At 41.2% G+C, this 24,448-nt stretch overlaps 2 protein-coding genes across 6 annotated transcripts; one reads left to right on the forward strand and one right to left on the reverse strand.

Moving 5' to 3' along the window:
* Positions 1 to 10: 10 nt before the first annotated feature.
* Positions 11 to 11,076, forward strand: RBM12B (RNA binding motif protein 12B). Of its 5 annotated transcripts, none has more exons than XM_081919712.1 (3): positions 11 to 306; positions 2,558 to 2,997; positions 3,516 to 6,150. In XM_081919712.1, the coding sequence occupies exon 3, from the start codon at positions 3,544 to 3,546 to the stop codon at positions 5,830 to 5,832; it is 2,289 nt and encodes a 762-aa protein (XP_081775838.1). In that variant the 5' UTR covers positions 11 to 306; positions 2,558 to 2,997; positions 3,516 to 3,543; the 3' UTR covers positions 5,833 to 6,150. The 5 variants fall into 5 exon arrangements, 4 of the variants coding, with proteins under 4 accessions (XP_081775838.1, XP_081775839.1, XP_081775841.1 ...); XM_081919713.1 differs by having other exon boundaries at positions 2,949 to 2,997; XR_014170645.1 differs by lacking the exons at positions 11 to 306; positions 3,516 to 6,150 and adding exons at positions 7,901 to 8,050; positions 10,940 to 11,076 and having other exon boundaries at positions 316 to 2,997.
* On the reverse strand, positions 9,939 to 23,138 carry CIBAR1 (CBY1 interacting BAR domain containing 1). Its single transcript, XM_081919926.1, has 8 exons — positions 23,003 to 23,138; positions 21,172 to 21,406; positions 19,513 to 19,581; positions 17,961 to 18,062; positions 14,441 to 14,545; positions 12,565 to 12,678; positions 10,926 to 11,045; positions 9,939 to 10,152 (listed from the first exon to the last, which is right to left on the reverse strand). The coding sequence occupies exons 1-8, from the start codon at positions 23,032 to 23,034 to the stop codon at positions 10,078 to 10,080; spliced, it is 852 nt and encodes a 283-aa protein (XP_081776052.1). The 5' UTR covers positions 23,035 to 23,138; the 3' UTR covers positions 9,939 to 10,077.
* Between the last annotated feature and the right edge of the window lie 1,310 nt (positions 23,139 to 24,448).

Below are 24,448 nucleotides of genomic sequence, written 5' to 3' on the forward strand. Positions count from 1 at the left end.
GGGCGGCTGCCATTTTGTCCCTTGCAGTTAGGCCTCTCCCTCTGTGAGGCAGAGCGAGGGGAGAGTAGCGCTGTTGCTGCTGGAGGCGAGCGAGTACCGCGCGTGTTTCAGCTGGTGTAGCCGTGCGGGCCGCGACGAGGCGCGCTTGCGGACGTGGCGAGGCCGTACGGAAGAGGCCGCGCCGTTGGGTCTGGCGAGTTTTCCCGCAGTAGCAAAAGCAAAGCGGTTGCGCTGTTTCCTTCCGTCCGTTGAGGGAAGTCGCGGAGCCTGGGTGCTCTCCGGGTCCATTCGCCCCACACGGGCCTGGTTAGTAGCGCTAAAGGGTGTTGCGTGTGTATGTATATATATGTGTGTACACGCGTGTACGTGCACGTGTGTATGTGTACACGCGTGTTTGCTGGCACGCGGGTAAGCTGCCTGGCTGCTCTCGGTAGTGAGTCTCGTAAGCTGCAGAAACACCTCCTGCCCCGTACTGTACTTCTCTCCCTTGTGGCAAAAGGGGCCGAGCGATACCCCGGTGGGTGATAACTTAAAGGTATTCAATGGTGCGCGGGCAGCCGGTGACGGGGCGAGCCTGGTGGCTGCTTGTAGGGGGAGGCCGTCTTCCCCACTCTGGCGTAGTAGGTGCGGTGACAGAATAATGCTGCCTTCAAACGAACACAGTTCTTTTGTGTGGACGGAAATCATTCCGGCGTGGGGACCAATTACAGCTCTGACTTAGGAGTGGCTGATCCGGTTGGTGATTCCAGTTCATGCCCGGTGACGGTCATCATGGCTTTTGTTTTTTCTTTTTTGTCGTCCTAGCCGCAGAATTTATTGTTCTCCCACGCGTACTCGGATGGTTGGTTAATAGCAATCCTTTGGAACCCACTGGACCTTTCTGCCGCTGGCATCCCTGGGAGTGCATTGGAATGTACATGAACTGGTATGGGAGAACCACGGAGGACTAAGGAGATGCCGACCCATTCACAGCTTGTTTTAACAAATGGTTCTTGATGGCTGCCCAAGAAATGTTCTGTGTTGGTGTGATTTCTCCTAGCCAGCATTTACGTGGAGAAAAAAGAAGAATGCTAGTTGCTCAGGATGACGTGCCTTCTCTGCACTTCACATACTCTGTACAAAGTATATTTTTGCTCTGTCAGGATATCCCTGAGTTCTATCATGCACCAAACCCTGGGAAGAAATAGCGTAGACACTACAGTACTCCAGTAACATTATCATGAACAGTTAAGGATAGGAGTTAGAAGTGCCTGTTTTAGTAGGAATCTATATTCTTGTTTTGTGTTAGCGTCTTTCTCAGCAAGGACTGCATAGGAGTAAAGTACACTTGCAGTTTTTTTAAATTGGGAATAACTATTTTGTGGATATACAAAACACTTTGCAACTTCTCCATTTTCCCTAGTTGTTTTTTGATCTAAATTCTATTTACTCATCTAAATCTTTATATGCCTTGTCCACACCTGATAACCAAGAGTTGCTACAGTAAATTGTTAATATTTGTTTCATTTTTTGTTATTGTTTCGGGATGGGGCTCTAGAAGTAAAAGCTTGCCTTGCGGTGAAGACTTGTCTACTTGCTTCGGAGGTCTCTGCTGGGATTGAAAAAGAATTTATAGTTGTCTTTTTTAAAAAACCGCAAAAACATGGTGGATTTTATGCATGGTGTTGGTGTAAGATCTTGAGTCACCTAGGAGTATTTAGAACAGTTTTACCTGGTTTTCTAGCATTGTTAGAGTGCTATTACACTGATGCCCTGCTTGCAAGGACATCTGGTTGGCCACTGTGAGAACAGGATGCTGGACTAGATGGGCCACTGGCCTGATTCAGTAGGCTATTCTTATGTTCTTGTTCTTGGTTCCCAACAATAACAACATATAAGAAGAATGTTTGATATTATTAGCCTTTTGAGTAATGAGATGTTATTAATCCCTATTGATTAGAATACTGCCATTGATTTCAGTATGATATTGATAGTGCTTTTAGAGAACTATTCAGACTTCTCAAAAAGCCCTTGTTAGAAACTTCCAGGTTGGTGGTCTATGATCTTTGCAGAGGGGGTGAAAGAAAGTAGGCATTTTCTATGTACGTTACTGAAATCAAGTTTAAAGTAAATAAGATTTCATGGTTTGCTTTCTTGGTCGTGTGGATCAGTTATAGATGAATTGGGTTCTTGCACCGTTCCTATATATGCTAGATAATTTGGACATTTATTTTTGAGTAGGTTTCTTTGAACTCAGTTGAACCTCCGGTTTTGGGCTACCCAGTTTCTGTTGCTTCATATTTATGTATTTTATGGAATTTGTGAAAAGATTGGCTTGGAAAGCGCCATGAAAATGTTTTATGAGTGTAGTCAGTATATTTGAGTGCCTTAACTTTTGTGATGTTTTAGTGCTCTAAAGAGATATCATAGAATATATTGTATTCTGGATTTGTGGTTGAATGACAGGCATTCGTGGTGAAATTGAAATGGGTATAAGCAGTATATTTTCCTGAATTTACTTGATTTTTGGATTTTTCTTCCAATATGGTCATCTTTACAACAACGAATTAAACTACAGGCGAACATCTTGCCACCCTCTTCTGAAAAGAATTTAAGAACAACTGCCGACTCCTATTTTTGTGTGGGACTTTAGTTTTCTATAACTACAGGCAGTGAAATGTTTGGGTTCTTCCACCCAACTGTCTGTGGATCTTTTGAAGACTGATTTCAAACTATTTTCTTCACTTGCTGCAATCTGTTTTAAATGGATACACTGGCATAAACATTGTTCACTTGAGATTGGTTATTTTTGATTTTTGTGTCTCTCTGGACTGGGAAATAATTTTAACACAAGAATACCAATCTTGATTTCTTACTAATGTTGACCATAATTATGAATATACCACAGTAACACAGCATAGTATGTAAACCTGCTTGACCATTAATAATGTTTCATTTTCTTTCCACAGTTAAATTGATTTCACAGACTTTATAAAGTCTTCTAAAGGGAAAAAAAAGGTAAGCTTCAAAGCTTAATGCTTCTTTTGTCTGAGATGATGGTTTTTTCTCCCAGGCTTGTGACTGGAAAAGATGTACAATTCAATATCCTGATCATGGGGCTAGGATGACTGGAATTTGATTCATTATGAGGTGGGCAGTTCTACTGATAGAACATAAATGTCTGAAAATCTAAGATTTCTGTGTAAGTTGCTAGAGAGTTGTGAGACATTTTTGATCACAGATCTTTCTTGGCTTTTGCTGTTGGATGGCAAGAACATGGGGCCACAGTTGTCTAGAATATATTCTGTGAAAGGTTTGCTATGTCTTATTATAGATTGTAAGAAGAGTTTGATATTGTTGCTTTTAAAATGGGGAATGCTGTTGGAACAGTGTGGAATTTCAGATTGAATAGTGTATAAACTTTCACACTAAAATAGGTTTGTTATTCCAGATGAAGGAATTATTTTTTATTTTGTAGCGCTTAACTTCCCCAGTGTACTAAAGGCTTGCTATCACATATACCTTTTTGTCCACAGGTGATTATTGCTGTGGGCTGAGCTCAGAATGGCGGTAGTCATCCGTTTACAGGGGCTTCCTGTTGTTGCGGGTTCTGCAGATATTCGCCGCTTCTTCTCAGGATTGAATATTCCTGATGGAGGTGTACATATCATTGGAGGAGAAAAGGGGGAAGCTTTCATTATATTTGCAACAGATGAAGATGCACGACAAGCAATGAGCTATTCTGGAGGATTTATCAAGGATTCACGTATAGAGTTCTTTCTTAGCAGCAAGACAGAAATGCAGACTATAATAGAAATTAGTAGGAGAAGACGGGCAGGTTCCATTAACTCAGGCGCATCTGGAATTGGCAATCTTTCAAATTTAGTTGCAGCCATTAATAAAGGAATGCATCAATCTAGCTGTAGTTCCATGGATCCGTTGGGGAATGAGTTCCGTTCAAATGGATCTCGAAATAGTGATACAGATATGTTGGAACCAAACTATAATCAGCCTAAGAAAGAGCCATTTCCAAGTGTGTACCTATTTATACGTGGTATGCCTTATTCTGCAACAGAAGATGATGTACGCAATTTCTTCTCTGGATTGCAAGTGGAGGGAATAGCCATGAGAAAAATTAATGGTAAAAATAATGGAGACGCCGTGGTAAAATTTGCAACATTAAGCGATGCCACGGAAGGGCTTCAACGTGATCGAGAGTATATGGGTTCAAGATTTATTATCGTACGAACCTCTAGTAAAGGAACATGGATTAAGTTTGGTGGAAAGATTGGCAGTCCTGTCAATACCCAACATTTCAGTCATCATTTGAATAAGGAAACATTTTCTTCAAGCAGAGAGCATTCACGAAGAGAGCCAGACTATTTGTCCCCAAGAAAACGCACCTGTTCAAGGTCTCCAGAGAGGGTTATGGCACGCACTCGTTCAAGGTCTCCTGCAGGGAGGATTACATCACGTGCCCATTCAAGGTCTCCTGTGGGGAGGGGTTTGTCACGTGCCCATTCAAGGTCTCCAGGAAGGGTTAAGGCACACTATCGGTCAAGGTCACCACGGAGGGTAAGGACACGCACCCGGTCAAGGTCACCACGGAGGGTAAGGACACAGACCCGGTCAAGGTCACCACCACGGAAGGTTATGGCACGCGCCTGGTCAAGGTCACCACCACGGAAGATTGTGGCATGCACCCGGTCAAGCTCTCCACAACAGAGGTTTACGACACAGTCTCGTTCTCAACACAGAGAATATTATATACTCATTAAAAATCTCCAACCTACTCTTGAGAAGAAAGATTTGATTAAGTTCTTTGGGCATCCAGGTGTGACTGCCAGTCCTATTATATTTTTAAAACCAGAAGGCGAAGCAAAGACGAAAGATGCAATTCTGCTGTGTGACTCATTGAAGGTGTATGAGTTTGTATTGACCTTTCACAAGGATAAACTGCTTGGCCAGCCGATCTTCATCTTTCCCATTTCAAAAGAAAAGCTGTTGTTCTTAACTGGATCTTCTGAAGCAAAAATACCACCAGAAAGACAGCACCATGCAAATGAAAGAAGCGATAGAGATGAATATTCTGGCTTAAAGACCTGCGTATATGTGAGAAACTTTCCATTTGATGTGACAAATGTTGAAGTACAGAAGTTCTTTGCAGGATTTAATATTGACAACAGTGACATTTATTTGCTTTATGATGACAAAGGAATTGGACTTGGGGAAGCATTGGTCAACTTCAGAACTGAAGAACAAGCCCGCAAAGCTGAAAGCTTAAATCGCCGGCGGTTTTTGGGAACAGAGGTACTCCTAAGATGCATTTCTGAGGAACAAATGCAAGAGTTTGGTATTAATATTTCATCAACATCAAATGAAAAGATACAGGATAATCTCCATACATATGAAAGAAGTGAACATTTTTACCCCAGTGGTTCACAAGGATCCTCTTTGCATGGGAACTTAAAGCACCTGTCTAATTATAGACACCCATCTGATGATTTTATCTGCTCATCTGATCTTTTTAGAGGGCCTCCTGGTGACGGCATTCCTGGTAGTTTTCAAGAAGGGAACTTCAGGTCTGACTATAATTCTAGTCATGCCTCAGATCGTGTCACATTGATCAAATTAAAGAATTTACCGTTTCAAGCTTCTCCTAATGAAATTCTGGATTTCTTCCATGGTTATAAAATCATACCAGAATCTCTTTCTATTCTGCGCAATGAATATGGAATGTCTTCTGGTGAAGCTATTCTTGCCATGATGAATTATAATGAGGCAGTGGCTGCTATTAATGAATTAAATGACAGGCCAATTGGCAACCGCAAAGTTAGTTTAACTTTTGGGTAGATGTGAAAATGCCTAGGAGGCAAAGTGAAGATGTTTGCAGTATTAATAGAATAAAACTAGATTTGTGTTTTTGTTATTTGGAAAGTGATGACAAAACATCCATCTATTTGTAAATAGTTAATTGCTTTAAAATGAAAGCTGTTTGATGCAGTGCAGTTGCATCTGTTAGAAAGCATAGGTTGTTAGTTACTTTTGAATATAAATAATAAGTTGAATACAAGTTTTGGATTCTTGTCTGTAACATTCAATGACATATTGAATGTTTTTTTATTAATTTCAGCTTAGCATTTCTTTTAAAATAAATGTACCTAAATGAAATACAGTATGTGGATGGTTAATTTGTATATTGCTTTTTTACACCCATTAGCGTATGACAGCCCTAATAAGAACCAGTCTTGTAGTTTGGCAGTGTCTTCCTCTATAAATTGTACAAATTATAGGCTATACAGGAAATATATTGGTACTACTAGAAGATAGTTGAATCTTTTGAAGTTCTAGGGCTGTTGGTAAACAACCCAAGATGCATATTTTCATGTCCACTTGGCTTCCCAAATTTTTGAATAATGGTACAGTGGTAACCTCGGGTTACATACGCTTCAGGTTACAGACGCTTCAGGTTGCAGATTCTGCTAACCCAGAAATATTACCTCGGGTTAAGAACTTTGCTTCAGGATGAGAACAGAAATCGTGCTCCGGTGGCAGCGGGAGGCCCCATTAGCTAAAGTGGTGCTTCAGGTTAAGAACGGACCTCCGGAACGAATTAAGTTCTTAAACTGAGGTACCACTGTAATTGGGTGTCCTCATACTACTGATTTACGGAGTTTTTACAAAAAAAAAATAATCCAGGGAAGAAGAAACGGTCCGTTGAATGAAAAGGCTGCTTGGATGAATACGTAAAAGCAAGAGTTTAAAGGGAATTTGTATTATCCCCAAACTTCAACTCCCATGATGTTGGTATCAGCAAGCTTCCTGATTGATCTTTTTGAAAAAAGGAAATCTAGCCATTTTCTATTCCATATCTCTCTGCACAACACTTTTGTTTGGGTCTTCTTCAAACTGCAGTCTTTTGTGATATTTAGTGCAGACTACTTTCAACTGCACACCTACAATGAAAATTGAGGAAGCACTACTAGATGGAGTTTTTCAAGGTTATAATGCATTTTCAGTATTAAAATGCAGGGGTCATCAATCTGACATTTGCAAAGGATTTTGTGTGTGTCTCCAGGCAAGTGTCCCCCAGAGCCTTAGCTTTCATTTTCAGAAAAAAGCAGGTCTCTAGCCCTCCCAGAAAGAAAGTTATGTGGCAGAATGTACAGTACCTTCTAAATTACCTTGAGGTAATTTTAGTATTACCTCAAGGTAATTTACCTCTGTTTTAATATTTAAACTTTTTATGTTTTAAAGTATGGTTGTGAATTTTCCTTGATTTCCTCATTTTATATTTTTGTAAACCACTTTGAGATTTGTTTTTTAATCAAGCAGTGTATAAATTTTATGAAATAAATAAGTGATTTCTGTGAGATAAGAGTGAGTGTGGTGTGGCCACCTTGTATAGTTTTCTTGGTATTGAGCTGTGCTCCCTATTAGACAGCAACAACATCAGTGTATATTCAGTATTGTGGTGATCTTCACAATCAGGACCAGCAGGGCATAGCTGACTTCTTGTGGTAAGCCTAAGGTTGATGGGGTTTCTAGTCTAATTTTGTGTTATGCCATGTCCCCAATGGCAGCCATTTTGTGACTGGTTCCCACAGCACACTCTCAAAATTCAAAATGTGCTCACTGGTATGAAAAGCTTGGCAAACCTCTGGTGAATTGCTATTGTGATGGTTTATTCCTCTCCTTGGATATTTGCCAATTTCTGCACTATTTGTGATGTTGTATTGACTAGCCGGTAGCAAATCCCTATGTACTTTGTAAAACCGGTTGGACTCTTTAACTCCTATCAGCCTCAGCCTGTATGGCTAAAGTTAAGGGTTGGTTGTAGTTCAACATCATCTAGAAGGCCAGATTTCCCTTCTTTGCTTTTTTATATTGCATGCCATTGTTTTGGTTTGTTTTTCTTTAGACAACCATTTTCTTCAGACAACTCACCTTATTTCACATTGAAGCCACCATGGGGATGGATGCTTGAAAAGCTGGTGAATTACCCATCACATACAAATTTTGACAGTATTCAACATTTGGGGGCCAGAGGACACCTTTAAATTTTTACCTAGTAAGAGATTTTTTAAAAACTGTAGTCTAACACACAAACTATTAAAGTATATTGGTTCCGGCTATGTTAATCTAAATTCCCCTTGGGTTATCAGGAACAGTACCCCCAGAATGCCTAGGTGTAACACTGGGCTGCTACTAATGGAACAGGTATAATCTATAATCTCATAGTTCTAACATGCAGATTCCAATTTCATGCATGTATTAGGTTTGACATTACATCTAAGAAAGCAGTGTTTGGAAGTTTGAACTATGAGAGTGTTAGCCTTTCCATCGGGTCAAGGACAATTTGGAGCGGAAGACTTACTCTTGGGGTCCAGCTGACCCCTGCAGTGCTTTGTAGCGGTGTGTGTGTATAAGTAAAACTTGGAAAAGAATGGAACCTAATTAATTTTACTTACCCATTCAGTATGTGTAAAATAGACTTGATAACTTCACTTAGTGTGGGGTTTTTGTTTTAAATTGAAAGGGGTAGGAGGAAGATAGATCACTTCAAGACAACTGAACACATTAACTGTTGAGGATGGAGTATAAATTGCTTCGTTTGTTCAAAAAATATTTCTAATGGTTATTAAGGGTGTACAGCAACCCCAGTGGTTTTGGAGGGTTAACAATCGTCCCTACACTCCACTGTAGTACACTACATAACCATAGTACGCTACGAATGAGTGAGAGGTGAGTATTGCTGCTTGGTTGTCCTGCATATGACTGAGATGGTTGTAATGTTCACTATGGTTCCTTTACAGGCGAGTTTTACATTTGGCACCTTCAGAAATTTCTTCCAGCTTTACCCTCTTAATTGTATCATTCCAAGTCCATCTCTGTTCTGCAGGCTACAGTTAAGAATTACTGACAGAAGAAAAATGCTATTTTGTGAAAAATACAAGTATTTATTTATTGTAATTATTCCCAGTGGCTTAGATAATGCCATAATATAGTTGTATTTGAAGTCAATGACAGAACTGAAATTCATGCAGAAAGACTAGACTTTATAATACTGATAATAAAAAATTAATGTAGAAATGCTGCTATGAAGAAAAATCGGCAGGTGTGGGGGAAATTTTGGCCTTTGAGACATTGCTGAACTGCAGTTCACACCAGCCCTAGCAAGTGTAGCCAGTAGAAGCAACATTTGGAAGGCCAAGGTTCCTCACATCTGAAATAAAAAGAAAATAAATCACCCCAAATAATCAGCTGCCTTGTATTTTGTATCCCTATAGGAATTACAAGGAAAATAAAATTAAATGTAAATTAGAAGTTCTGTAATACTGAAGGCACTTTCACAAAGAATACTGAAGCAGCTTAACTGCTGCATTGATGCAGATTTTATGCCATCATCTGCACTGATGCAGCTATAACTAAGTTCAAGATTATGGGGCAGGATGTTAGGAAAAACCTCAAGTAAGAATAGGCACATAAACCTGTATGCTAGCCACCCAATTTAACACTCCATTTTGGAATGTTCAGTGACACCTTTATGAGAACACTAGATTATAAAGTGAACTGAACAAATCCGTGCTGTCTATTTTCACCAGCTGCTTAATTTGCTTTCATGCTTGGGGCTATCTTTTCTATGAAGGTAGTTTATGAAAAGTCAAAATGTATTCTGAAATAGAATCATAGAATTGAAAGGAACCCTGAGGATCATCTAGTCCAACCCCTGGCAGTACAGGAATATGCAGCTTTCCCATATAGGGATAGAACCTGCAATTTCGGCGTTATGAGCACCATGCTCTAACCAATTGAGCTATCCAGGTCTTCCATAATTATGGAACTCTGAATCCCTTGAAACACAACTAAACTCACTGACACAACTTTAATATTGCTGAATCTACTTTTAGTGGACCATTAAATTTCATACCATTAAAAAAATCATAATTGTCAGGTAACAGTGTTCAGTTCTTTCTTTACTGTAGTTTAAAGTCTTAATTGTGTCCATCACCGAGCAGCAACACAATGAAAAATAACAATTTGCAGGGGAAACTCTTTCTAGTCTCAAAGGTGCTCTCTTCCTTGGTGGTTTTAATGCTAATCTTCATATTCATCCTCATTGTCATACTCTTCATCTTCCTCCTCCTTTTTCAGTGGATTTCTGGAAATCTGCTACACAGAATATGACAAATCAGAATTTTAAAAATTGTAACAAAAAAAGCATTAGCCTTGAATGAAGTCAATCTGCATTTAAAAATATATTTCATATCTTGTTTTTTAAAAAATATTTTTGTATACAGTATGGGTGTATGCTTGCCAGGTGATCATATAAGGCTCAAACAGGATCCAGTAGGTGTGGAATAACATGCAGGTGAGCTTTCCTGTAAAAGTCTAACCGAAGGCAGGCCAACTTTCATACCAAATGGACAGCAAGAGTAATTTGATACAGACCCTGCAGGCCGCACACTGCCTTGGCACGCATGTGTGGGGTGGGAGCGAGATTTATATTTGACTCCCCTGCCAGCTTCTATGCTGCTTTCCTAAAGCTGGGTAAGCGAGACACTGGCCTTTGGGAAGGTGGTGTGAGAGGTGGGTGGATGGTGTCAAAAGTTGCTGGTCTAAACAGCTCCTCCTCCCTTGGCTGCCCTGCTTTGTTGCAGTACCATAGACCTTTGGTTGAACAAATGTCAGCAGCAGGAATTGCTTGCATAGTGAGTAAAAGTAGCAGTGACAAAAAATCAGGAGGGAGGAGGGAAGAATGGAAGGAAGGAAGGAAGGAAGGAAGGAAGGAAGGAAGGAAGGAAGGAGAAAGAAAGGTCTTCCTACTCTGAGGAGAAAGGGTCAGAGAAGATGTAGATGGAAATCAAAAAGTGAGGAAATTTAATTCATTAATTTAATATTTCATGGAATGTAGCTAAGGAAAGCATTCAAGCTTTCTAACCAACCTGAACTATTCCAGGACAAGATTTGGATGAAGCAGTCCTCTGGAGGGGAGACTCTGAATTTGCACGGACAATATCCAAACGAGACTGATGTTCTGTTTGATAAAGCGAACTCCGAAACATCTGTTAAATAAATGTTGCTGTTCAGAATACACAGGAGACATGGGGTTTTCAAATCTACCTGCTGGGAACCTTTTCTATATCAGTTTGTTACCCAAGGAAACACACTGTGCATGTCTGGCCCACAGCCTCAGCACCTTGCAAATGATTCTGAAGTGTGTTGTCTAAGAGTATACATAGTTCATATGGGACACTGGCCAGTCCTGTTAAGCTTCACAGTTTGTCCAATTATAAAGCTCCTCAAGAACCAGGTATGGTGCAGCACGGGTGCCTAGAGCAGAGGCCTGATCTGGCAGACAAGAAAATTTTTCTGTCCTCAGCAAGATGCTGATTGTGGCAGCAGCAATTTTTATTTATTAAAAGAATAAAAGATTCAGCATGTGGGAGGCAGTGGATAGTGCCCAGTGCCCTAATGGGGATGCAGATTACTCCTTGGTCATCCGATCAATCATTTGATAAGAAAAGGTGGTAATAAGCCCTCTCCTCACCTCATCTGCATGAATCAGTGGCTGTGTGTATCTGCAAGAGTGTGACGGGGCCAAACTCACATGTAGCTTCCAGAGGGTTGGCCAAGGATGACTGCAGCTTGGAGCCAAAAAATGGTTAGCTTGCCCTGCTGTATAGAGCCCACAGGATTTTTCTAGCATACATTCAAACTAGAAAACAGGTGTGCTACTGCCTTATGGCTAACAGATACTGGCATAAATTGTAGTAGTTCTACTTAACTTGCTGGAGTGGATGTCTGAGGCAAGGTTGCAGGGATAAAATACAGCTAAATGTTGTTTGCCTCTATGGCTCCAAACTTGTCTTTATTTTTTCTTTTTTGAACTATGCCTTACCATGAAGTGAAATGGTAGCCTAAGGGAGAATAGACCAAGCCTTGCAGCTGATCACTACAGGGGCTGGCATGTGAGATTTCCCTTTAGAAATATTCCACCTTAATAAGTTAAGATCTAAAATTGCTCTTAAATCTTGTCACTAGCACAGGATTCATTTTGTTCATTATGGCTGAATACATTGTTAAGGATTTTCAGTTATCTGAAGTTCACTGAAGCGTTGCCAGTAGCACAAGGACTAGATTTTTATTTTTACTTTAATGAAAGTTATACACTGCTTGATTGTAAAAACCTCAAAGCGATTTACAAAAGATAAAATCGTGAAATCAATAAAAAATTACCCTACTTTAAAACAAAAAGTTAAAATACTAAAACACATTAAAAATTTTAAGCATCTGGGCAAGCTTGTCTAAACAGGAATGTTTTTATCAGGTGCCGAAAAGAGTACAGTGAAGGCACTTGCTTGATCTCAATAGACTGGGAGTTCCAAAGCGTAGGTGCTGCCACACTATGTGCCAATTCCACTGATCTAAGAGGTCAAATGGGTGCATATTGGGTAAGGTGCTCTTAAAGGTAAACGGGTCCAAAGATATGCCTCAATAACATTAAATATGTAAATTGTGTAGGGAAAACAAAAACCAACAACCCTGCACAGCAGTACATTAGAAGTTCCTCATGTTTCTTACCTCTAGGTCTTCATTCTCATCAATATTTTGTATAGTTTGGTAGGCAGCAGTGTAAATTTCTAAGGCTTTCCCATGGAATAGCATTTCAATTGTTACAAATTCTGAAAAGATATTCTAAAAACAAATGAAGGGAGAAAGTGTTACAGTAACTGCTCTATATGTATAATAAAGGCAGACTAACTGGGCTGTCACTGTATGAAGACTGGTAGATTGATAAACTCTGTATAAAAATAATATGGATCATTACATAGCAGCCCATACTGGCAGCTTCTCATAGGCTGAGGCTTTTCTTGTATTGGCCTATATGAGGTCAATGAAGCCCCAGCTCACTTCTGCATACAGCCAAGTACTTGGTCTTTCTCTAGATACTTTTACCTCCACCCCTTACTATTCTGGTTAGAAGCCTGTTTTAGCACTGCCTACCTGAACCTAACAGCACTATCTCTTCTTCAGGGAGCTGCTGCATAGTAAGAATTACTTTCCTGTTTAATCACCCACAAAGTTACTTGTTCCTTACAATTAATAGACAGCATGTTAGTGCTAGGAACCGGACCAAATTCTTAACTAAACAAGAAGTCCCCTCGATTTTTTAAGTTCTGCACAAGACTGGAACAGCTTTGCCTATATTTATAACAAGTAGAAACTAGCTGTGAGTGGGCTGTGATACTACACTGCAACATGTATTATCTAAAAATACAATTATTACAGTTTTTACACTTTAGTGTTCTAGTACAAGCTGACACCTCATTTTACCCAACTGGGGCAAACTGGTGCCCCACTGGGGTTCCGGTGAATTCCAGCAGCTGCTCAAAATATTTCTTAAAAATTAGCCAATATGAGCTGCTTCATAGTTCTCCACATTTATGGGGTCAGTTGTCCTGTGATGTTTCATCATCATTTCCATTTCTGAAACTAAGCGCTCAGAGGTCTCAATTTATCCCTATTGAAATAAATGGGGAAGTAAATCTGCCAAAGGCCTAAGCTAAACGAGTCCATTATATCCCCAGCAATGTCTCAAAATTGGGTAGTTGAAAAAGTTAGCATTTTGCTTGTACTGTAATTCCATTTTTTGTAAGTATACCACTTCAAGAGCAGTGGAGTGGATTTTCTATTTAGTTTATTTTGTCTGTACATTCCTCTGTGTGCAAGCACACACAAAACCCTTAAAAAGCACCACAGCAGTCTATTGAACCCTGGAGTAAACTTTACTCTAGGGAGTTAATTCTGCTTCAGATTGGCATTATCTTGACACAGGAGTAAACACTCTTATGGTGCAAACTTGCAACACTAGTTTCTTATTTGTAATGGGTTGTGTTCAACATTGTGCAAGCAGACTTGTGGAACGGGACTTCCCTTCTCCTCTTCCCCCCTGCAGCCCCAAAACCTGCTCCTGAGGATATGCTATATTCCTTCTGTTATGTACTATGACCAATCATTTCATCTAGGCATTTTTAGGCTTCTTTTTTGTACTGCTTTCTTCTCTAGTGCTTCCTGATAGCACAAGGAGGATTGTCTATTTGGTGGTTTATAGCTTTGCTCCAGTTGCATCCCAAAAGAAATACTGCTCTCTGTACATTTTTTTTAAGGGAACATCATGGGGTCCAATGTACCCCAATAGTTTTTGTGCTTTCTTGATATACCAATGAAAACTTTAAAAGGAGATATAAAGTAAATTTTATTATGAGAAACTGAAGTCATTTATAAATTATAATTGTATTTATTTCTAGCTAGGACAAGGGGACCTGTTGGTCCCCAATAGCAGATTAATGTTTGTTAAAATAAATGGTGAAGGAATATTAAATAGACAATCTAAATGGCTCTTTCCCTGAGCCATTTTTTAGGTTGTTGATTTATATTAGAGTATACACACACACACCTTTATATCTCTTATTTTTTGTTTTTCAAAGTTGTCAATGGTTTCTTCCAAGTACCGACTTGTCCGCGTGGCATCCAATGAAGCTCTTTGTAATTCACTTTCAGCCTTTAAATATAAATGATAAATAGATGTTATTGCTATAATTTTGAACAGACACTATTAATTAGAATGCCGTGGAAATATGAACCACTATAGTGGTAGCTCTCAGAACAAAGCTATTAATCTGTGCACCACTGTATTTCATAAGAAGAGCTCCCCTGGATCAGAGCAAAGCCCATCTAGTCCAGTCTCCTGTTCTCTCAGTGACCAACCAATTGCCCATTGAAAGCCTGCAAAGAGGATATGAGCACGACAGCACTTTTTGTTCCTGGGCTCCCTAGCAACTGGTATTCAGAGAAATATTACCTCCGATACTGGACATCACAGCTAGCCTTATCCTCCATGAATTTGTGTAAACCCCTTGTAAAGCTGGCTGGGTTGGTGGCTGTTGCAACAGCTTGTGATAGCAAATTCCATGGTTTAATTATGTGCTGTATAAAGAAATACTCCCCCTTGTTTGTCTTTAATCTTCCTCCATTCAGCTTTATTGGATGACCCTGGGTTCTAGTACTGAGAGGAGAAAACCATCTCCATCTACTTTTCCCACATCATCATCTCTATTTATATACCTCATGCATGACTGTATAGACATTGGTCATGCCAATTCACTGTCTTAATTTTCTTCATTCTAAAGACGCACATTCGCAACCTTTCCTCATAGGGAGTTATTTCAGCCCAATGACTATTTGGCTTAGCTTTTCTGAACTTTTAAGGCTCTAAAATACCCTAATTGAGAGGAGGTGACCAGAACTGTATACATGATCCCCAAGTGCAGCTGCACCATATATTTGTTTAATGTCATTCTGATATTAGCAGTTTTATTTTCAAACCCTTTCCTAATGATCCCTAACAGGAAACTGACCCTTTCCACAGTTCTGAGTTATCGAAGATCTCTTTATTGGTCAGTAACTGCCAATTCAGACCTCCAAAGTAGATAATGTGTTACACTGCATCACAGCTACCATTTCCATGGTTTGGAAAATAACTGGTCTTACATACAAAAATGCTGCTAATACCAATAAAGGATTATTATTTTTTTAAAATTGCTTTAAGATGATCATAAACTCTGGGTGGAATACAATTTGGGGTTACTGTGCTGATGGAAGATATCCAACAATTGGAACAGTTAAGCAGTTTGAAATAATTTCTCTTTACAGCCCCTGCAAATCTCCAGAGGCTTGGAGTCTGAAGGAGATTTTGTGGGACAAAAGGGAGAGGAGGAATCTCCAGAAATCGATTTCCTCACCTGATGGATGTCTTTCATCAGTGGAATAACACCAACTGAAGTCTGCCCTCTATGTAAGGCAATAGTGTGGAAAATGCTGTAGCAATCAAAGTAATGGCAAAGGTTTCTCTTGAGTGAATGAACAACTTTAAAAAGCACCTAACCAAGTCAGAGCTGAATTTCAGGGCACTTTAACCTGGTACTGTCTCAAAGACCTTTGCTACACTACTGTCTCCTACACCAGAAAGGAAGTTAAAGTCTCTTATAATTGAATTTATAGCATTTTTGCCTTTCTCCCTAAGAAATTTTTTGAAGCCAAAACAAGCCGACCACCACATGCGTGTATTTTTTTAAGCAACAGAACAATGTAATAAACATTACATTATACTTCTTCATCTACTTTTCCAAGCTGCTGTTTTACCAGAAAAGAACATGATTTGTTAAACTGAGAGCCTTAGAGCAGCTGATGACACCTGGTGCTTATAGGCTTCACCATAATGATTATAACAAAGGTACAGTAACTTGTGCAGCTGGGATTCTGATATACAAATAACTGATGAAACATAATTAACAATAGTAGAATTTAATCTGATATTTCATCCAAAAAAGAAGACCTACCTGTGACTGAAGTTTGCAGTAAATGAAATATTTTAAGTTATGGAAAATGCTAACACACTGGTATTCTACAGACATAAAAGCATATTTATATACAAATAACTCAGTTGGCTCCCAGTGTCTCTTAGGCATTGAAATGAATTTATGATGGATTTAAAAAAAGAAAATCTAGAACCTATAACAAAACAGAGAGCTAAGAAAGAAGATTATTTTCCTCTCAGGAGCTTCAATCGTAGACAACTCCTTTTTAATAATGTTATCTGCTGATGTTGCTATCAGTCAGCCAGAATACTTTAGGGCAGAGGTTTTCAACCTTTTTGAGTCCATGGCTCCCTTGACCAACTACTGTATTTTTCGCTCCATAAGACACACTTTTTTCCTCCTAAAAAGGAAGGGGAGATGTCTGCGCGTCTTATGGAGTGAATGTGGTTGATCGCTGGCTCCCTTTCCGGCCCTGGCCCCTTGCCCAGGTCTCCATTGTTGAATGTTCTGCAGACAGAGGCTGTTTGTTTCCCAAGCGACATGCGACTGGCCGAATCGATTATCTGTCTGGAAACTGTAGAAATGGCTCCCTTTCCTAAAGAAGCTGCAGAACTCTGAGTTGAACCCCATAAAAACAGGATTTTTTCCCTTTGCAAAGTAAGCTCAACAACTTTGAGCTGATCCTCAAAATAAAAATGGAGCTTTCCCCCTTTCCTCCTCTGAAAACTAGGTGCGTCTTATGGAGCGAAAAATACAGTACATTTTTCCTGCGGCTCACTTGTAGAGCCCAGTTATGTCACCCCTTGCCTGCAGAGCTGGAAGCCTCTCATGCTTTTTCAAATACCCTCGCTTGTGGGGTGCTCCCTCAGCCTCCTCTCATCTCTTATTGGAAGCCCTCTGGGCAGTCAGTGCTACCACCCCTGGTCTCTAAGCTGCACCCTCCTGCCCCAAAGACAGCTGCCTCCTCACATTGCCTCACAGGGGCCTGGGAAAAGGATGCCCCCAATCTTAGTGGCCCAACAGAGACTGGTCAAAGGTGAACATGAGGCTATCACCTTACCTTAGGAGGCAGCAGTGGATGCTGCTGGGCCTGCATGGCAGAAGGGCTCCCCTCCAGCACCAGTCACTCAGCTCCCAGGCAGGCCATGCACACAGCAAGCACAAGAAAGGCCAGTGCCAGCCTGCCCAGTCTTCCACTTGTCTGCCCATTCCCAACAGCAAGGACTGACGGACTGGCTGGCTCAGCTCCCTTGCTTACCTCCAAGGCTGCCTTAGCTCCTGGCAACCAGCATCCCTGGCCAGCCCCAGAGACACTATTCGCTTGGGGAGCTTGTAGCCAGGGCCACTGCAACAAACAGCTGTGCAAGCCTTTAGGAAGCAGAGATGTGAGAGGGCATCAGGAGGAGGAGGGAAGGAAAGAGGGACAGAGGCCAGCGTTGCCTGCCGCACCCCTGACCATCATTCAAGGCACACTGGTTGAAAACCACTGCTTTAGGGACATACTAGGTGGAAGAGGCATATCTCTCACATAAATTTTGCAACAGTCATCTAGTAAAGTGCATATTTGAAAGCCGCTGAACACTTGTTTGCAAAGGATACAATAATGTGCCGGTCTGATGGATTTCGTTGACGCGTCTTTTCAAGCTGAGAGAGCTGTTTTGCTTCTCGATTCTTTGCTGATAAAGTTGCTTTGAGATCCTCCTGAAATCATATATAGGGACACACTCAAAGTCTAAAGATTTTACAGAAAAGATTTCTGTTCATTTGAGTTCCTTATAACTAGCCTTCAAGTCAAAGCAGTTTTACCACACTAGCTATTCATTTTGTGCAATACCAGGTCTTGGAAGAGACGGGATTATGAACTGGAAACTGCTTTTAATAACAGGGCTGGTGCTGTGCTTTTATTGAAATTATCTGTATGCTACTAGATTACATATATAGTTTTGATTCTATTAATGTTGGTTTTTTAAATGATTTTTTCTGTCCTTAGAAATTCCTATTTTATCTATAAGCCGTCTTGTGCCCCTGTTGGGTAGTAAAGCAGGATACAAATGAATATATAATAAAAATAATCAGAGATGGGATTTTCTAAAGAAAAGGTTCTCTAATCTTCAAGAAATGCTGTGGGTATCCATATAATACTAGGATTAATACAAGACAATCTTAATCAGATATCACATGACAAAGTTCAATATACACAGAATATATGCAATTGCCAAATAAAAGATAATAAAGTAAAAGAAAACAAGAAAAAAAACTTGATTCTTCTTATAACTGGCAACGAAAGGTTGAAAACAGAACTCCAATTTTCCCCCATTCTTAAATGGCAATATTTGCACTATCCATAAAATATCATCTTAAATGCATGGGAGGCAATCCTAAATCGGTGGTAATTTCCCACTTCCAGGCCTAAGCTTTTCAATATTTCCCATGGATACACTTCTAATGAGGTATTTGTGTGCTCTTTCCCATGTCTCCATGGTTTCTTCCTGAAATTGCTGCAGCCAATTAGAAAAAGAGATACAAAGCAAAAAAAACTAATTTGTATGATCTCTCTTGCTCCCTAATTTATCTGCTTTTTCTTGCCAAGCATATAGCAAGGTTTGGGCATATTTCTTTAAGTGTGGATAAGTGAATTTTGGTATAAAGAGCATGCAGATAGCGAGACCTGTGTGTATTCTGAATTTCAGTCTCATAAACGCAAGAGCTGCCTCTGGTGCTGCATTTTGAATAGGATTCTGAAACTGCATTAGTTCAGAATGTGGTTGCTAGATTACTAACTGATTCACATCATTCTTGTGCTGTCCTAAAAGCATGACATGATGTCAACAGAACAGCCTTTTCCTGTTGTGGTTTCCAATCAATATTAAGAGGCATACTTTGTTTGATCATTCGGGTAGCATAGCCACTGACAACCATATCCTCCATGAAGCTGTCTAACTCTACTTCATTGGATGACCTTAGGTTTTAGTGTTATGTTCAGGTATGTAAAGTTTAATTATTGATATGACATTTTGTTGCTGAATTTACCAACAATTGATTACTGAAATACTAATTTATGAGATCAGAAGCATCAGTTGAACTTGCTTAGTTATTTACCTTCCTCGAAAATAAAATAAACATGCAATGGAAAACAAAATCCATCACCTACTCTCTTAAGTTTTATGATGGTCCCATAACATTTCAGAGGTTCAACAACTTTTGCTTCAAGTCTTTCTACCTGTAAAGAGGAGCAATGAAGTATTATTTTAACTTTACATTTTGGCAATCAGTCTTAAAACTGGTTTTGAGAAAATTCAAACACACAACTAAGGAAGAGGGGAAACATACTACAGTTCGGCAGTAAGAAATTCAGTTTTGGTTTTAGTATCTCACAAATTACACCTGCATTTTTACTTTAAAATACAGTTGATTAATTATATGCCTTTTAGCTGAAAGAATAAATTGAAATACAAATGACACCTCTCAAAACAATTACAGTTGTCTTTTCGAAATATTGTAGAAAATAAGCATAGTAGGAAAGAAAACATTTAATACTGTCCCCCTCATTCCCATTTACAGTAATAAAGCAGGACAAAAGTAAACACAGGTAAATAAATGTGTCGTTAACTTTCAGTACCATCTGGTAAAATTTGCCCTCATCATCTGAAGATTTAGTTATTCAATTTGATTAAAGTTTCTAAATGAGTTTTTTTTCAAACACGGGGTATTTCTGCAAGGAAAAGTTTGCTGGATGATACGAGGGGGAAAAGCAGAAAATTGCATGGCAATTTGTGTAACTATAAAACATGACCATTTTGAGAAATGCAAGACAGCAAGGATGTCTCCATGCACCTTCATAGACTAGCTGCAATTTGGATCTTGTACCACAGTGGCTATTAAGTGAAATCATGATGTGACACATGCTATCTGAACACTTGTCTCTTCTTTTTGTGTTTATTAGATTTGAAGCCAATAAGGCAGGTGCTTTTCTGCACTTTTGCTTAGGAGTATTTTAAGCACCTTATAAATTACGATGATCTAAAATAAAACAGGAAGAAACGGCTGTCATGAGAGTAGCATTAGATCTATGCAAGATACTAACATTTATTATTTTGATTACTGGAAACATTTCCAAGTCTTGCAACCTGTCTTTGCCTTTCCAAGCCTAAGAACCCAACTAGCAACTGTATCATTCTTTAAGGGGAAAATGTGCAGGGTGTGCACTCATCTCAACAGTGTTGAACACAGGTCACAGTTCAGAAAAGAGCACATAAGAACAGAATAATCATTTTAAAATGGCAAGATGGAAGAGCAGTGTTGTAACTGGGGGAGGAAGTGGCAACAGGAAAAAGAGGAGCAGTATCAGCTTAGTATGCAGAACCTGCTTTTGAGCCTACACCTGACTGCCCTTTTTTCAAAAGTTTTTACCATCAAGGCAGGAGTTTATTTTATTTAAAATACTTATATACCACAATTCTTGAAAACAGATTCAAGGTGGTCATGAGTACATTGCAGCTACAGTTTCAAAAATGGCCACGGTCGTTTGCAAGGGGTAGTAGTGCTGCTAATTCCCCAGTATTTATATTGTTAGCTGATCAGTGGATTCAGTGGTTTCCTTGGGCTGCATCAGAGCAAGAAAAGATGCACTTCAATCCCCCTGAAATCAATGTGAAAAAGTTGAGACTAAATTGTCTCATAGGACCTTAGCACAACTAACTTACTCTGGCTCCAACCTCTTATTCTTAAGTACATAAAGTCATAAGTGCAAATAAAAGTAATAGCTTATAATTTAAAATACAAACTTTCCACCAAGAAGTGCATTGTATACCTCTGCGTGGCGATAATCTTGAAGTTTGGAAAACTCATTTGCAAAGTTTTTCAATCCATTCCTTAAACTTGGTGTTTCTGTAGCTGCATAAGCATGAATCTCATTTACTAGAAGATCTGCTTTGTCTCGCAGTCTGGCAGTTTTTCGTACATATGCTGCAAATATTTGGCACAATTCACCAAAGTGTTTTTCCACTTTTGACACAGATTCTCGTACTTGACGAGTCTGGTTGTCCCTAGACAAAGAAGTTAAAGCATTATGGTCAGGCAACATTAACAACAGCCTAAACAACTCTGGTAATACTACAACAATTATTTTGATCTCAGTTCATTTGAAGAAAAGAAAACAACAATCCACTCTATTGGTAAGTGTTTAGGGTGAATATCATTGATTCATAGAATTCTAGAGTTGGAAGTGACCATAAGGGTCATCTAGTTCAGCCACCTGTAATGAAGGAATCTTCTTCCCCAACGTGGGGCTCATAACTGAGCTATTGCTGCTGCTAATCTTCTATAGCTTTTTCAAGTACACTGCCCCCTCCATCAAGTTTGAACAGCATATAGGAATATAAGTGTTCCAAGGTTCTCCAGCTCCTGTGATCCCCCAAATGCCACATCTGATTATCTGCTGGAAGTAATAAAAATGTTCCTGGGAGCTCAGTGATGAACAATATATTTAGGGCAAGTCTTCAGTTACCTGTATGAACATGCCCAAGTATTACAGAGTTCAAAAACCTAAATGCCAGCAAGAGCTGTTACGCTGGTGAATACTAGGGGCAGTTTTCTCAGTGGTGGTCCCACACCTTTGGAACTGCCTCCCCACATCCCACCAAGTGGTGTATGCCCTTTTCAATGCTGGCTATTAATATATAAAAACACATTTATTCAAGTCTGCATTTGCTAAACCATGCTGCTGCTGGTGTGCGCATGTACTTTGCAAATGTATCTTCAGGCGGTACCAGGGCTGTGTGCCCTGAAAAATGGGTTAAAAACCTTTCCATGGGCATAGCCAGGATTTTTTTTTGGGGGGGGGGGCACAGAGCCAAGTTAGTTAAGTACAGTATTTCTATTGTTTTACTTGATGGGGAGGGGGAGCTGCCCCCCTGCGCCCCCTTGGCTACAGGCACAAAACTTTCAAATACATATTAGAGCTGCATTGCAAAAACGGTATAGCTCATTTTCTAAAACCCAGAAGGATCACATATTCCTTAGTATCTAAAACGTGTGTGTGGAATGGAGAAAAGAATGAGTCATTATATCTCCCGAGGGCGATTTCGAAGCAGGCGCAACGACAGCTAAGTTGGGGTGGGGTGGGCGATTCTGGGGCCGGGGCGCCTGAGACTGGGGCCGGGCTTCGTTTCCCTTCCAAGCTTTCCATTGCGCTCGGATTTGCGCAAGGAGAACTTGCTGCGGAGCTTTGAATCTAGCTTCTCGGCCCCTTAGGCTCAGCGGGACCTCCCAAATACGCGCCGAGCTCTAAAATACGCGTATGGTTCCTGAGCGCGTGCAGAGTGCCTTCCCCCCCGCGGCCGAGCCACACTCGGGGATGAAGAGAAGGGGGTGGGCTACTTGCTTCTTAGGATGCAAACCCGGGGACCCATTGGATGGGTGTGGTGGGGGGGAGATCCCCGAGTCAGTCAAACCTACCCCCTCCCCGAAACCCCCAATTAGGGGGAGGGCGCGGCCATCGCGCGTCCCCCCGTCCAGCCCAAGGCGAGCATCCTTGTCCGCCGCGCCTCCCCCCGACCCCGGTCGGCGGAGATCCCTCGCTTTGCTGCCAGCAGCCAAGGCGGAGGGGAGCTTGTCCCTCTGCCTCTCCGCAGAGCCGTTACCTGGCGTCCAGCCCGCGGCCCAGCATCAACATGGCGGCGGCAGAAGCCGCAGCGACGACAAGAGCGGCAGTTAGCGGAAGGAGCCCCGGGCGCGCGCGCTCGCTCGCGGCTTCCAGCCGGTTCCCTCGGAAACCGAGGACCGCCCACCCACCCAGCCGGCTGCGCGGCCTAGCCTCGCCCACCCGAAAAAGTCGGCCTGAGGGGAAAAAGGCCGCGTAAGGAGCTCGCCTCCCTTTCGCTCCTCGGGAGGGCAGGGCTCGCGTCTCTTCCCTTCAGAGTCAGTTCGGGGGGAAATGCCCGCCGTTATTTTATAAGAGCCTATTCCGGGCAATACTTTTAGAGCAGGGGGTGTGGGGAGAGCGTTTCCAAGATGATGCTGGACTCCAACTCCCATCAGCCCCGAATAAGGTGGCGAGATGTGAGGAATGATGGGAGCTGTAGTCCCAACAGCGCCTGGAGTACCGCAGACCTCAGTGAGCCCTCATTCCTCAGTCATAGAATCATAGATCTGAAGAGTTAAAAGGGACCCTGTGGATCATCTAGTCCAACCCCCTGCAATGCAGGAATATGCAGCTGCCCCTGCAGGGAACAAACCTGCAACCTTGGCATTGTCAGCACCACACTCTGCACAACCAACTGAGCTGTCCTGAACGCAGTTGTTTATTTATTTGTCACTGTCTTTATGTCGCCCATGGCAATCCAAAGCGACCTGCAAATACTCCAGCCAGCTACATGAGCCCCTCACCTCGCACAAGACAGACGAGGACGATGAAGGAGGGAAGGGGGCTCTTTGCAATCTCTGGAGCAACTGCTGTGTCTTTGGATAGTGCAGAGCCATCCTCAATCATTTTGCCACCTGGAGCGAGAAGACAGGTGACCCAGGGAGTGGAGGTCACTGTGGCTGTAGGGCTCTTCCTCCTCTCATTTTTCCATCTGGGTTGATGTAGTGCAGCCATAGGCAAACTGCCCTCCAGATGCTTTGAGACTACAATTCCCATCATCCCTGACCACTGGTCCTGTTAGCTAGGAATGATGGGAGTTGTAGTCCCAAAACATCTGGAGGGCCAAGTTTGCCTATGCCTGGTGTAGTGTTTCAGGCACTCCCAAACTTGGCCCTCCAGATGTTTTGGGACTACAATTCCCATCATCCCTGACCACTGGCCCTGTTAGGGATGATGTGAGTTGTAGTCCCCAAACATCTGGAGGGCCAGGTTTGGGGATGCCTGGAACATTAGATGGTCTTTGGGTGGCTAGAGAGAGTAGTAGCAGTGCAAGACAACAAGTGGTGGTGCGAATGGTTTCTTACTGTTATAGCCACCGATTCCTCTCACTTGTTCACCCTGCCCTTGTCCCCATCCTAATGGCGTGACAGACAGAAGGGGTGGGGGTGGGGTTTAAACAGAGCAGAAACCACCGTATTTGCCAATGTGATCTTATTTCTGTTAC

The sequence above is a fragment of the Podarcis melisellensis genome (genome assembly GCF_964234715.1).
Source record: "Podarcis melisellensis genome assembly, chromosome: 7".
Lineage (NCBI taxonomy): Eukaryota > Metazoa > Chordata > Lepidosauria > Squamata > Lacertidae > Podarcis > Podarcis melisellensis.